The sequence below is a fragment of the Gavialis gangeticus genome, unplaced genomic scaffold (genome assembly GCF_001723915.1).
Source record: "Gavialis gangeticus isolate Ggan-Ray unplaced genomic scaffold, GavGan_comp1, whole genome shotgun sequence".
In the NCBI taxonomy this organism is placed as follows: Eukaryota; Metazoa; Chordata; order Crocodylia; family Gavialidae; genus Gavialis; species Gavialis gangeticus.
In genome coordinates this window covers 50,641,847-50,655,059 of record NW_017729022.1, presented here as the reverse complement: position 1 = coordinate 50,655,059, position 13,213 = coordinate 50,641,847, and the positions used below count along the sequence as shown (strand labels likewise).

General features: G+C 49.2%; 2 protein-coding genes across 4 annotated transcripts in view; one reads left to right on the top strand and one right to left on the bottom strand.

Moving 5' to 3' along the window:
- Window positions 1-1,589, top strand: part of RRP7A (ribosomal RNA processing 7 homolog A) — a 4,533-nt gene extending 2,944 nt beyond the window's left edge. Inside the window, exons 6-7 of the mRNA XM_019515796.1 lie at window positions 140-338; window positions 1,037-1,589. Coding sequence (XP_019371341.1) covers window positions 140-338; window positions 1,037-1,122 — 285 coding nt within the window. The 3' untranslated portion in view covers window positions 1,123-1,589. The remainder of the gene's footprint in view (window positions 1-139; window positions 339-1,036) is intronic.
- Window positions 1,590-3,778: 2,189 nt separating this feature from the next.
- SERHL2 (serine hydrolase-like 2) overlaps window positions 3,779-13,213 on the bottom strand; it is a 19,981-nt gene continuing 10,546 nt past the window's right edge. For all 3 annotated transcript variants that reach the window (XM_019514884.1, XM_019514886.1, XM_019514885.1), the window contains 8 exons: window positions 12,160-12,179; window positions 11,899-11,973; window positions 10,515-10,627; window positions 10,040-10,119; window positions 9,671-9,705; window positions 8,561-8,637; window positions 4,794-4,887; window positions 3,779-4,039 (listed from right to left, as the gene is read on the bottom strand). In XM_019514884.1, coding sequence (XP_019370429.1) covers window positions 3,920-4,039; window positions 4,794-4,887; window positions 8,561-8,637; window positions 9,671-9,705; window positions 10,040-10,119; window positions 10,515-10,627; window positions 11,899-11,973; window positions 12,160-12,179 — 614 coding nt within the window. In that variant the 3' untranslated portion in view covers window positions 3,779-3,919. The remainder of the gene's footprint in view (window positions 4,040-4,793; window positions 4,888-8,560; window positions 8,638-9,670; window positions 9,706-10,039; window positions 10,120-10,514; window positions 10,628-11,898; window positions 11,974-12,159; window positions 12,180-13,213) is intronic.

Below are 13,213 nucleotides of genomic sequence, written 5' to 3'. Positions count from 1 at the left end.
GGGGGGGGGGGGGGTGCGCGCGCGTGCGCATGCTTGGAGAAGTGGCAGCTGGGAATGGAACCTACCATCTTGTGGGTTCACCCTGAGCTGCTACTGCTTTCTCCCATTCTCTCCCCACAATCTCTGGCTCCTTGTGCAGGAAGAAGCCAAGGCCGTGGAGGAGGAGGGTGTCCCTGATGAGGAAGGCTGGGTGAAGGTGACACGGAAGGGCCGAAGGCCTGGGCTTCCCCGGACAGAGGCCGCCAACTTACGGGCTCTAGAAAGAGAGAAGCGGAAGAAGGCACGCAAGGAGCTGCTCAACTTCTATGCCTGGCAGCACCGCGAGACCAAGCGGGAGCGTGAGTTGAGCCTCTCCCTGCCCTTCCCCATCTTTTTCTCTCCCTAGCATCCCAGTCCAAACAGCCCCTGTCTCAGCTGTCTGCTTATCACCAGTAAAGGAACAGATGAGAGCTGCCAGGCAGCAATCAGCCAGCCCAAGCTGATGCTGTCAGCTCAGCCTATTAGGGTTGGGCTTGGTTGGGGTTTGGTGAGAGGCCCTCAAAGAAACCCAGTGTAGTGTTGACATGTCAGGTGGATGCCACCACCCCAAGTCAGGGTAGGAGTGAAGGCAAGTAGTGTTCAGAGGAGCAGTGGGCTCCTGCTTCAGTGGCACAGCATAGAGCCCACAGTAGTCTGTAATAGCAGGTGCATGAGCCCCTGTCCACCCACATCTGAGCAGAAGTTCAATCTCTCCTTATTCCCATCTCTGTGGGGGGTACAGTTGGCTTCATGGACTGTGCAGAGGCAGCTATCTAAATGTGAGGAGCAGACAGCACTGTGCTGTGACTTGATTCTTCTTCCTCCAGAACCCAGGGCCAGTGGAGTTTGTGCCTGCTCAAGTTTTCGTGGCTGCTTGCACCAGGGCTGAATCTGCTCTCTGGTGTGCAAAGTGCTCTTGAGAGTAGCTGGTGTTGATACTCCTAGAGAAACTGGCTGCTCTCTGTCTCTAGCCTGTTGACCACAATTCCTTTCCCCCTCCCCTCCTGCTGCTTCTCAGACATCGCCCAGCTGAGGAAGAAGTTTGAAGAGGACAAGCAGAGGATCGCGCTGATGCGGGCCCAGCGCAAGTTCCGGCCATATTGAGCTACTCTACGGGCTGCAGCATCTTGGGATGTTGGCATTGCTGTGAGAAGTGCCTGGAAATGGCAGACCTGGGACTGGTCAGAAGTGCAGAGGCATCAGCCCACCCACTTTGCTCCTACCTGGGCCCTATGGGGAAATCCGTAGTGTTTACAAGTGAAGATCTGGAGGGTGAATCAGTGGCAGGAGGCTAGTGCCAGCCTCCGGTGCTAGCAGCCCAGTGTGGGTGTGCCCTTAGCCTGATACATGTGTGGACTCTACCCTCTCCCATGTTAAATTTTGATAGGGCCTTCCTCTATCAACCCTCCATGTGTGTCTTGTTGCCCTGGTGACTCCTGTTTGCAAAGCAGGTTACAGCTCAGCCAGTGCCCCTAGGCTCACAACAAAGGGGCTGATGATCCTGTTCAGCCAAGGCCATGGAAGTTAATCATCATGATCTGTAAATAAAGTGCTTCTGTGTTTCTTAAGTGCCTCTTGTTTTGTTGTTGTCAGTGGGAGAGCAGTTCCCCACATGCTTGTGGGCAGGGATAATGGCAGTCATGTGCTGGGGACAGCTACTTTGTTGGCCAAAGATAAACTAGCATCCTTGCCCACCACAGGGAAACGGGGAGCTGCTTTTTCATTACAAGTTTTGGTTTTTTGAAGGTAGATGAAATAAGGGGTGCATGGTGCAGATGGAAAGGAGAGGGAAGAGGATGGTTGTGAAGTAAAAACCATTTTACCTCAAGCAGTCTCTCCTAGACTATTTCCAGAACCAGGTGCTAATACCAGGGGGACTGTGCCAGCAGGCATCTTATGTGAAAGACTGAAGTACAAGAGTCTACTGCTGTTACCTTTAAGACCCTGAATCCACCATTGAGGCACAACAGATGTTCTCAGACCAGCTGCTCAGCTGCTGCCTGAGTTTCTGCTATTCAGAATGTGCAAAGTTGCCCAAGTGCCCAGGCTGCTTTGCTGTGTAGGGTCTCTGCTTCTGCTGGAGCTCTAAGGTGCAATTTTTCCTGTAAGATGGGGAAGCTCCTGCTCTACCACTGGGATCTGATTCTGTAGTTGTGCTTGGGGGGGGTCTGCTTCAGCTGCCTCACAGATTATCCTCAATACCCTTGTGCCCCAGGCATTTCCTTGGGTTGGGAGTTCAAGTACCTGCTGTGAGGGGGCCAACCAGGGATTTGAACCCAGGTTTGGTACCTTGGGAGTAGATATGTAGTGGTGAGGTGCTTGGTGCCCAATTCCAGGAGTGATTCCATGGCTGAAACCCTGTGTAGATGGAGCAGTTTAGGGACTTCAGCCCCCTTCCTCTACATCTTGCCCTGGCCAGCTAAGTGGCTCCTTGCTCTGCTGGCACCTCACTCCCACTGCACTAGTGAGGGATGCAGGAGATAGCACATCCCAGGAACCCTGTTGTCTCCATTTTTGTGCCCTCTGGACCAGGCTAATAATTGGAGAGTGCACAACACAATTCTGATAACAGTGATGTAGATTTTGCGGGCTATGTAAGTAATCCCTGGAAGCACAAAGAGAGCCCTTTCCACACTGTCACTGAGTTCAGCTTCTCTCCCCTCTGCCCCAGGAGCTTCCTGTTCCCACAGGGAAGAACTGTAGCCGTGGACTGGACAAAGACACTGGAGCAAAACACTATGGGCTGAGATTAAAGAGAGTGAGCAGCAATGTGCAGCGAGGGGGAGCCACGCCACTGCAGGGTTAAAGCTCTTCCCAGAAGCTATGCACAGCAGCTGCTGTGACTGGATTTGCTACTGTGCACACCAGAGCTCTCCTGGGATTTATGAGCCAGTTGGTTTTTAAGTTCTATAGCGATGTAACTGACCTGAGATTTGATCAGAGGCCACCCCTGCTCCAAGCAGCATGTTACCTCACCAGCACCAGAAAGGAAGGGGACTGCGAACACAAAAGGACCCACTTACAGCACAATGAAGCCTTACCTAAAGTTGACAGTTCTTTGATCTTGTCCAAGACCAAGCTGGAGTATTAAAGCAGATTCACTCCTAACCAAGGTAACCAAGTTACCTTTGCAACTTTTTCCAGGGTGACTTTATGCTGCCCCAGGCACATCTTGTGCATCATGCTCCTGAGTTAAGGTTTGCTGTGCATACAACCCTACAAGGGGTGCCATGTGCCCACAGGTACACTGAGCAGAGCTGTCAGCAAGCCACATTCTCAATCACTCTTGCTTAAGACACTAAAGAAAACAGGTGAGAAGAAGCATCTGAATAGTCTTAATGCTGTTTTCAGGCAGGGGTTGTAGTGCAATCAGGCCTGCCATGTTGGACAAGATCAGAGAACTTGCTGTAAGTCTCTTGTCAACTGTAGATAAGGCTTCATCCTGCTTGTGCTGGATGTCCTGCCTGCACCCTCCCAGGCCTTTCTTGAGCATCATATCAGTAAAATGGGGAGGGAGAGGTTGTTCCCTTCTGTCAGAACAGCGCAGGGGGTACCAGATATATGAACCTTACATCTGGAAGCTGCTGAGCCCACAGCTTGGCTCCTGCTGCAATGTACTAAATGGAGGCCAGGAGAGAAAACCTTTTCCCTCACCCACTTTGAACAGGAGGACAATTTGCTTGGTTCTTTCCTGGGAGCATCCATCACACCTATTTGCTTAGAGACATTCTTTCTGCCAGCCCAAATAACTGAGATTGGGAAAGAGATGAAAATACAATTTAATGAGCAAAATATCAGGGCATTACCAGGTAAAAGTGCTGTCTCCTCCAGAGACTGGCTCTGGAGCTCCTCATTCTCTTATGTCACTACTGCCATCTCCCCTGGGAGCTCAACCCTGATGCTACAATCTGGCTTTGGAGTCCTTGTCCTTCTCTAAGAAGATACTGATGATCCCAGCCACTTCCTCAGGCTCATTCAGGTGGACAAAGTGATTCCCTGGCACCTCCACCAGCTGGAAACTCTAGAAGGAGAGAATGTGGGAAGATGCAGGCTGAAGAAACATGCTGCCATAAGCAGCCAGCAGGGTAAGTGCTATGGCTGGGATATGTATCATAAAGATAATTGGGTAAATCCCACGCAGAATAAATTGGTAAATATAATCCAATCTCATGGTGTGAGGCTACAAACTGACTGATAGGTGGCAGCCCTTCTCCATTCCCACCCTGCCCCCAAGCTGCTCATCCTGCATCAAACTGCAACATCAGACACTGGTAGATGATTGGAAATGTGGAAGTCCTTAACTCTACAGGCAGTTGCTAACTGGGGAATTCAACAGGTGGAGAGAGGCCAACCTACTCCCTCCCTGACTCAGGGGCTGTCACACAGGGAAATTAGTCTGAGAGAAAGCAGGGACAGAGTCCAAGATAATGTAAAGCAGGGGTTAGCAGCTTGCTAGCTGGATCCAGCCCATGGAGCTGGGGGTTTGGGAAGCATTCCAGCAGCTAGGAGTTTCACTCACACTGTGCCTGGGCGATGGATAGAAGCAGTGGTGTCAGCAGCAGCTGGGTCCTAGCCCCAACCTACCTTGGACTGGAGCTGGGTCATTCGACCCGCCACTAGGAAATGTCACCAATCACTACTATAAGTATTTTGGAACGGCAACCTGTGTGGAGAACCTTGGAACACATGCATGCCAGAGGGGGCTAGTCCAGCTAAGGACCAGCTTGTGTGTGGACCAGCTCTCTGATGGTGAAGGGCAGGGTGTGCTCTCTCACCTCTCTCAAGTTAGACTTGAATGCATCCTGCAAGGGTTTTACAAAGTTCATGCTTTTATCTGGATCTTCATAAGAAAAAAGCCCATCCTTGGCCCTAAAAAGCAAGAACAAGGCTCAGTGTCATGCACAGTACACCCTGTCTCATGTCTCTACAGGCCTTACCTGTTTTCCTTTCCAGAAGATGACAGTCAGAGAAAAGGAGATTGATCATATTTCCCCTTGCCCCCACTCAGCTGGGGGTCAGCAATGGTGGTGGGTAGAAGAGAGGGGGTCACAGATTCACCAAGTGGAGTGAGGAGCATAACAGCCATCTCTGCATGAGTTTTATATTAATGCATATTATATAGCATCTATAATATTAATGTATATTACCTAGCAGCCCATGTGTATTCTGAACCCAGGTAAAAGAAGGGATTGATCACTGTGCACAAGTTCAGCAAATCCCTGCCCTTCCCAGGACCTAGTTCTACGAAATTCTAGCTCTTAGGAGAGCTGAGGCCAGCGAGTCTTTGGAAAGGGCCTAAGCCCTAAAAACACACTCCACTTCTGACTCGCTTCACCCATCCAGCTCCTCCATCTCTCCTGGGTGGCTTTATTTTTCCTTTGTGCCTCTATGTGTGTTTTTACATCAGCCATAAAACAGGCCATTGTGTTTTGTCCTGTGGGGCTGTGAAAGCAGTCACTCAGGAAAAGATAAAATTAGAGGAGGTGGGGAAACCACGCAAGTACTTTTTTCTGGTTTCAATTTACGGGCTGCAGCAGTCCTGGATTTCTGCCACACGGTGGTACATGTGACTATAAACCTGCAATCACCCAGGTTTTCAAGATGGCATCTTTAGAAATTGCTATGGATGATTTCTTCTGAATCCCAAAAAGCCAGGTAAAAAAACTTAACCCCCATGCTTCCTTGAGAGAGAAGCTCCTAGGGCTCTGCTTCTGTGATACAAAGGAGACTTAGGAAGCCAGTTCTGCTGCAGGCATCTGGTTTTCTACCCTCAGTTTTCCCCTCCATTTCAATGTTTATTTCATAGCAGTGCTCAGTGCTACAGGTTGGGGCCAGGGTATGTAGGGTGCTCCACTGAAAAGATGTAGCCATAGCTGCAGCCCTGCATATCTCGTTGTTTAAGATGACAAGCAATGCAGAGGCAAAATGGGGCAGAGAACGTGCATAATATTTGTCATTTACTTCTCGTTTGGCCTTGCATGGCTCCCGGCAGCCCTGACGCACAGCAGGCACTGGTATCACAGTGGGGGTGGCCTTGAGGGAGGTGTGTAGTAAGGGTTTTACCAAGGGAGTTTCAAGAAAGGTTTTCCAAGCTTGAGTGGAAGGCAGGTGTGGGTGGGCCAAGATATGATCATTGGTGGAGAGAGAATGAGGCCATGTGATTAGGAATTAGAGACACACTTGGTATAATGATGCTGATCTCCTTGCCAGAGAGGACAAGAGCCTGCTGTAATAAGATCCTCTTCTGAGCCAACTCCCTGCATCTCATCCCCCAACCTTGCCCTTGGGTGTTACGCTGTAAATCAGCCCATTTAGGGATCTGTCTGGCTCCTGATGAAACAAATGCCTTTGCTGCTCAAGGAGAAGAGGGTTTCTTCCTTTTCTTTTCTTGTCAGCTAAGCAGCTATAAAGGGGCTAAATTAAGTCTCATCATTCACAAGCTTCTTTGGCCTAGTATTTAACCATAGCTTGTAAACTGCAGCACCTATGTGGTCTCCTATCCTAGTATCATCCAAGCCCAGAACTGTTTAGCTTCCAAAAATCAGGTGCATGTCAGTCTGACATAGCAGCCTCAAGGGAAGCAGCACCATGCCTTTAATGTGCTATTTGCTGGTCCTTCCATGGCCAAGCCTACCTCCAACAGTATCTCTCAAGGCTTTCCTTCCTCCCTGCCCCTCATCTGTAATGACATCATGATAGCAATGAGCCATTGAGGATGCACATATGTGGGGTTTTTATGCCAGCCTCAGATGTGGGTATGGTTGAGGTCTCTGAAATGCCTGAATAGCCTCTTTTACATGGCTTATTGTTAGTAAAGTTGGGGCCAATGTGATTGTTTGAAACTTACAGATGCAACCTGTGGGCTGTTTCTACAACAGGCCATATCTGATCTCTCCTCCTCCAGCAAATGGATCCCAGTAGAAGGGTAAGAGAAAGTGGTTGAGAAAACATTACCCTTTCACTGCTATTTTAAATGATGGTATTAGTTGAAATACCTGAGCAGGATGCTAGGTACTACTGTAAGGCCCCAGTATAAACCTAGTAAGATATGCCTAGATTTTTAAAGAGCAATCAACAGTAGCTAGAAGATTAGATACCTTCTAAAAATGTGGACTATAGCCCTTAAAGAACTTTTGGTCTAAATAAACTAGGCAGATATAGGGGGATTGGGAGTATCTCCCCCACCCCACCCCACCCCCAAACATCCCTGGTCTGTTTTGACCCCTTTCCCTTCCTCTCATGCACCAGCTGCCTTTTTGCAACAGTCTGTAGCCCAACAACAGTTTTTGGCCACTTAAGTAATCTCCTTGAAGTTTTAGAGGTAATGGGGACAGCTGTTCAATTATTTAGCTATGCATTTACCAGACTAGCGTTGCTTTTTTTCTCTACCCCTCTTCTCTTGCTTTCCTCCACCCCTCCAGGGCTTTGGCTGTTCACTGTGACTTTTCAATTGATAGCTAATTCTCTTCATGCTTTAGAACACCGGTAACCCAGACCAGAGGAGATCTGTGTTTGCATTTGCTAAGTATTTTTATAATCAGAGAGGTTAGAGACTCCTTATTTAGTTGGTTATGTGAAAGAAAGGTGCTAGCATTGCTGTAAAGCTGCTTTCTAACCTTCATTTCACACACTCCCCCTCCCTGTATCAATAGAAGATGCCTGTTATTCCTGCCCATTCAACCAGTGCTGGTGTGAATTGGGGGTTGGGTTGGGTAGAGATAAAAAGCAAGTGTGAAATGTACAGGCAACAAAGGGAATTAAATAGAGCATTAATGGGGCTTTCCTTCTCTCTGAGCAAGGTACCAAGGATTATTAAGTGGGGAGCAATTTAGTGAACCCCTTGGGGACCTGTGCAGGTATATCCAAGTGGTATGAGTTTTAAAAGGCTATTAAAAAGCAGGAGTCTGAGGGGTGAGGGTAGCAACTCCCCCCTTGAACCATGGGGATGGGAGAGGTGAATTTCTGAGCCCAGTGGGAGAAGGGAGAAAAAAGCTACTGCCACCCCTGCAATCAGATGCAACTACTGGCAAGGGCTGGGCAGTATAGGGATCCCATCTGGTGGATTTCAGAGTAGAATGAAAATTTTGAATGGGAGAGAAGTGGGGTTGTCTCCTGAGAGGAACCTGTGGTAGCTACCACGTGCTTCAGGTACATTGACTCAGTTCTTGCCTGTTAGTTACTAGGAAGCAGCAAGGCAGGGAGAACAAAACTTATCCATGGCAGGAAGAACAAAACTTAGAAAAGTAGACAAAAGTTTGCTATCAGGGAGGTGGCCAGGCCTGTGGAAAGGGGACAGCGTCACTGTAGGAAGTGGCATAAGGTTCTGTCAAAAAGGATTGAGTAGGGAACCTACCCTCATTTTTTGTCTACTATGCAAGACATGATTGATTCCTGTTTTGTTAAAACCCTTCACACTCCCACCTGTGACTGGAAGAGGCTGTTTATTCATCACCAGTCTCCAGCTCACCTCATGCATAGGGGAGCCCTGGCAGAGGGCAATGGGCAGGACAAAGGCGATTGGTTATGCTTATGCACCACTCACATGATCATTAGGACCTGTGCCTGGATCTTCTTCAGGAAGCTCACACACTGCTCCAGAGTGATGAATTCCCGGTTGTGCTGCAGAGGCAAGAATAGATCAGTCAATACACCTGAGGCAGGGGTGCAGAGGCTGCAGTCTCATGGCCTAGCAGTGTTGGTGTCTTCACTAACACTGAGCATCTGTAAGCTCTGCAGAGGCTCAGATGGGGCCTGGGATGCAAATCTGAAATGTGACAGACATGCAATCTTTTGCCAGGGTGAGGAGGTGTGTGGATCAATGAAACAGATGTCCTTCTTAATCCAGACTTGCCACTTTGTCAACATGTGCACTAAGCCAATGGCTGTAACATAGTGTGGACAGAGGATGCTCCCAAGATGTAATGTATCACACTGCTTAGGCTATGAATGGGCTCGAACAGTCTGAAGAGTTACCAAATCCTAGTAGCCAGCATGGTTTTTAGCACTGAACTTTTCACAACCATTTCCTGCAGTCCAAGGGCTGACTGGGGCCTTATCTACAGCTTCCCACTTCTACTGGCAGAACTCCTGAAAGCAAACCACAGTTGCACCTGCCAAGCTGCCCCAGAGGATGGGGACACCCAAGTACTTCTAGGTGCTCTGCACAGGTCCACTGCAGCAGCTGTGCAGCCAGAGACCAATGTGCACCCCAGAAAGGCAATGACTGCTGAAGGCATGGCAGTAGCCTGCCAGAGTGTCTTCACAGGCCTGCTGCAGAGGCAGCAGAAGCTTTACTCTTCCTGGCAGGGGCAGAATAACTCTTGACAGCAAAAAGAGCATTGCCCCACAGAGGGGCGTTGAGTGTAAACAACCTCAAAGAGGACTTGTTCAGAGTGATCAGAGAGGTCTAACTTGGCTTTTGTTGGGAAATCCCATTAAATGCAGTGGTTCCACAGGTGTGCAGTAAATTAAACCTATTCAAATATCAAAGTCCCCCAAAGGAAGCTCCATCACTTCTAAATGATGAAACATATGCAAGATGTGACCTATTACAGGACAGGCCTTCTCCAGCTCTTGCTTCTCTGTGAGCCAATGGCTTAGCCAAATTCTAGGGCAGAAAGACATGGGGACTGGGACAGAAAGCTGTGCTTACCTTAAGGATTCTCATGTCTCTGTTGTACACCAGGCCTGGAAAGGAAGAAGGGAGAGTTTTTTATCCCTGACAGTGGGAGATACACCTGGAGTTCCAGCTTCCTTTCTGATTTTTGAGTCATCCCAGAACTATTTCTTAGGACTGGAGGTCAGGGTATATTTGGGGTTTCTTGGCATGCTAAAGCACCTTGTTCTGACAGGAAAGGTGGGCTGGGACCTCAGCTGATGGGAACTCTGCTTCCAGGCTCTGAAACTCCAACTGCGGGGGTTTGGGCCCAGGGTGCCCCTCTGCCTGGGTCTAGGACAATGAGCAGTTACCTCTCTTAACTCAGAAGCTGACATTACACAGCAGCCCATGGAGGCATCTTACCATCTGGCATCTCTGTAGCTCCTCGCTGCAGCAAGATCTTTCCACTCCCCTCTGTCAGGTGGGGGTTCGCTTCCAATAACCTGGGAAAAGACATAGCAAAAAAATGGGAGGAGCTCGTGCTGCTGAATGGACAGCATGGAAGAGGCACCACAAAGGGATGGTGGCAGAAAGGAGAGAGGGTGGAGATGAAAACCATCCTATTCCAGTGACAGCAGCCTCAGCTCTTGTGTGCTGGCCAGCCTATGCTAAGCCTCAAAAGGGGATGAGGCTGGGGAGGGAGAAGTACCAGCCCTTATTCAGATTTTGGAAGAAGAGGAGAAGGAATTGCGAGTTGTGGAAGGGGCAAGCCCAAGGAGACATAACTTCACCTCACAGTTTTGGCAGCCCTACTTCTACCTGGGAGGATTCCAACAACTCCTCAATGGCAGGAGCGCAGCACCATCCTGTGCAGAAACAGGGAAGATGGAAAACATACCTCTTCAGCGCTGCTTGGGGACTGCGCGTCTTATGGGGCTGGTGCTTGTTCTGCTCCAGGCTCAGGAGGCTCTCAACCACCTTCCGCTTAGATTCCAGCCATGCATCATGATCCTAAAATGGCAGAGACGCAGGCGACAGTGATTTCACACACTTCCACGGTACCCTTCTCCCTGGAGGATCCCAAAGCCCCATAACATCTGTTGACCTCACCCTTGAAAAGCAGCTATTTCTCAGCAGGGACAAACAGGAGTAAGAGAGGGACTGTCAGGGGAGGAAAAAAAAATTGTAGGAGGCCATTATTCATAGAAAAAAATAGTACTAAATCTTTGGCTTCTCACCCTGCCACATCTCAAGGGGAGTTCAGCCCTTAGATTCATAGACTGTTAGGGGCTGGAAGGGACCTTGCAGATCATTGGGTCCAGGCCCCCCGCTCTATGCAGGAAGACAACTGGTGACCCCAGCGAGGTGACTGTCCAGTCTCCTCTTGACAACCTCCAGGGTAGATGACTGCTCCACCTCTGGAGGGAGTTTATTCCATAGCCCAGACACCCTGACTGTGAAGGAGTTTTTCCTGGTATTAAGTCTGAAGCAGCCTTCCAGAAGTTTGTATCCATTGGTCCTGGTCTTCCCTGGGTGTGTCCTACTAAACAGTTGTTCACCAGGCTCCTGACGCACTCCTCCGATATACCGGTAAGCCATTATCAAGTCCCCTCTCAACCTTCTCTTTAGGCTAAAGAGGCCCAGGTCCCTCAACCTTTCCTCATATGGCTTGCCCTGCAAGTCCCTGATCATATGAGTGGCTTTTCTCTGGACCCTCTCAAGCTTTTCCACATCCTTGTTGAAGTGCGGCGCCCAGAACTGGATGCAGTACTCCAGCTGTGGTCTCACCAGTGCTGAGTAGAGCAGGACTATCACTTCCTTATATGATACTCTTTTCCATATCTAGTCAGGGGCTTCCATTCTGTCTCACCAAAACAGCCAGTTAAGTGGCATTGCCAAAATTGGTTTTGGAGTGTGGAAGTCTGTCTCACTTGGAATAGGAATAAGAACACAAAAGTTATTAAAACAGGCACCAGAAGAGACCAAGACATTTGCAAAGTGGCTTCATATTCACCTCCATTTGTGCAATTTTGAGCAGCAAATAGGTCTGTGGTTATTCAGGAGGCAAAAATGGCCAGATCTGAGATATACTGTTCTTTTTAAACTGGGTGTCTTGGACCTTCTCATTCCTTCATCCTTGGCAAACAGAAATGGACCTGGGGGAAGGGTGCTAAGAAATGTGTTCCTCCAGAGATAGAGCAAAGAGCCAGTCTGCTAAGGGAACCTTGCTGCCTGTCTCTGGTTATTATGCCTGCTAGGGGCAGAGGAGGAGCGAATCTAACCTGAGGAGCTGGAAAGAAACCACAAGATTCCAGGAGGATCAGCTTGTCCACCATCTCTGGGAAAATGCAGGAGAACTGGGAAGAGGCAAAAACATTATGAAAATTGTGTGTTGGACAAGAAATCCACTTATATTGGCCCCAAATGTATTTGTCTCATACAGAGTATCCCTGTATTTCCCCCCAGCCTCAGAGTTATCACCCACCCAGCTCAGGAGACTGTCTGGCTAGGTGAACTCCACCAAAAAGGGTTTCTATACTCACCATTCCTGCAACTGTCCCACCTGTGAGAGAGAGAAGGCCACCTGGTTTATACACAATAAACCCAGTGCAGAGGCATCATCATCCCTTCCCCAGAGTGGAAGCTACCTCAGAAGCTACCTGGAGTGTTACTGAGATGGCCTAGAAGTCCAGGTCAGCAATCTTCTACAAGGAAGCAAACGTCCCAGTCTGAGATTTGGGTCCTAACCACAAGGACAGCAAATCTCTTAACAGAGGGTGATAGAGGGAAGAGTCCAGTGGTACCATCTGCCAATGTGATAGTCCCCTTCAGACTCCACACCCAGTCTCCCTCAGTAAGGACCATGAGCCCACTGGGACCTGCTGTTTAAAGCAGAGCAGTGTTTGGATACTGCATGGATATGGTCAGAAGATGAAGCAGCCTTGGGGGAATCAAAGCCAATGGGGAAAGGAACAAATTCCATTTTGAATTATGTTCCGTGGCCCGAGGTTGAAATTTAGGAGCCCTGGAGCCCCTGGCTCTGCAGCAGAGGTCCGGCTGATGGCAGTGGGAGACTTGCATGAGACCCAAGGTGCTTTACTTGGTAACAAATATTGAGCACACCAGAAAGCTCTGTTAAAGTATATTCACGATCACTGATGAATGGGAGAATATGCCCACCTTTGGGGTGCCACTCTCTGCTCTGCACTGCTTTCCCTTACCCGCTGTGCTTTCTCCCTCCCATCTGTGCCTTGGTATCATGTTCTCCTTCTTCCTTCAGAGTGAAATTGAGGAGGCAAGAAAAGAGTAGAGGGAGGAGGGGGGGAGCTATTTCTTCCTGACAGCATTTCCCCACTGGATTTCAGTTACGTCTTGGCGATGTCTACACCTACCTGCCTCTGCTATGAACATGGGCCGACAGTGTGCGGATGCAGTCAGGAAGGCCAACCATACCTTGTCATGCATCCACAGATGCATCTCAAGCAGGTCCGGGGAGGTGATCCTCCCCCTCTACGCGGCGCTGGTCAGGCCACAGTTGGAGCACTGCACCCAGTTCTGGGCGCCGCACTTCAACAGGGATGTGGACAACATGGAGAG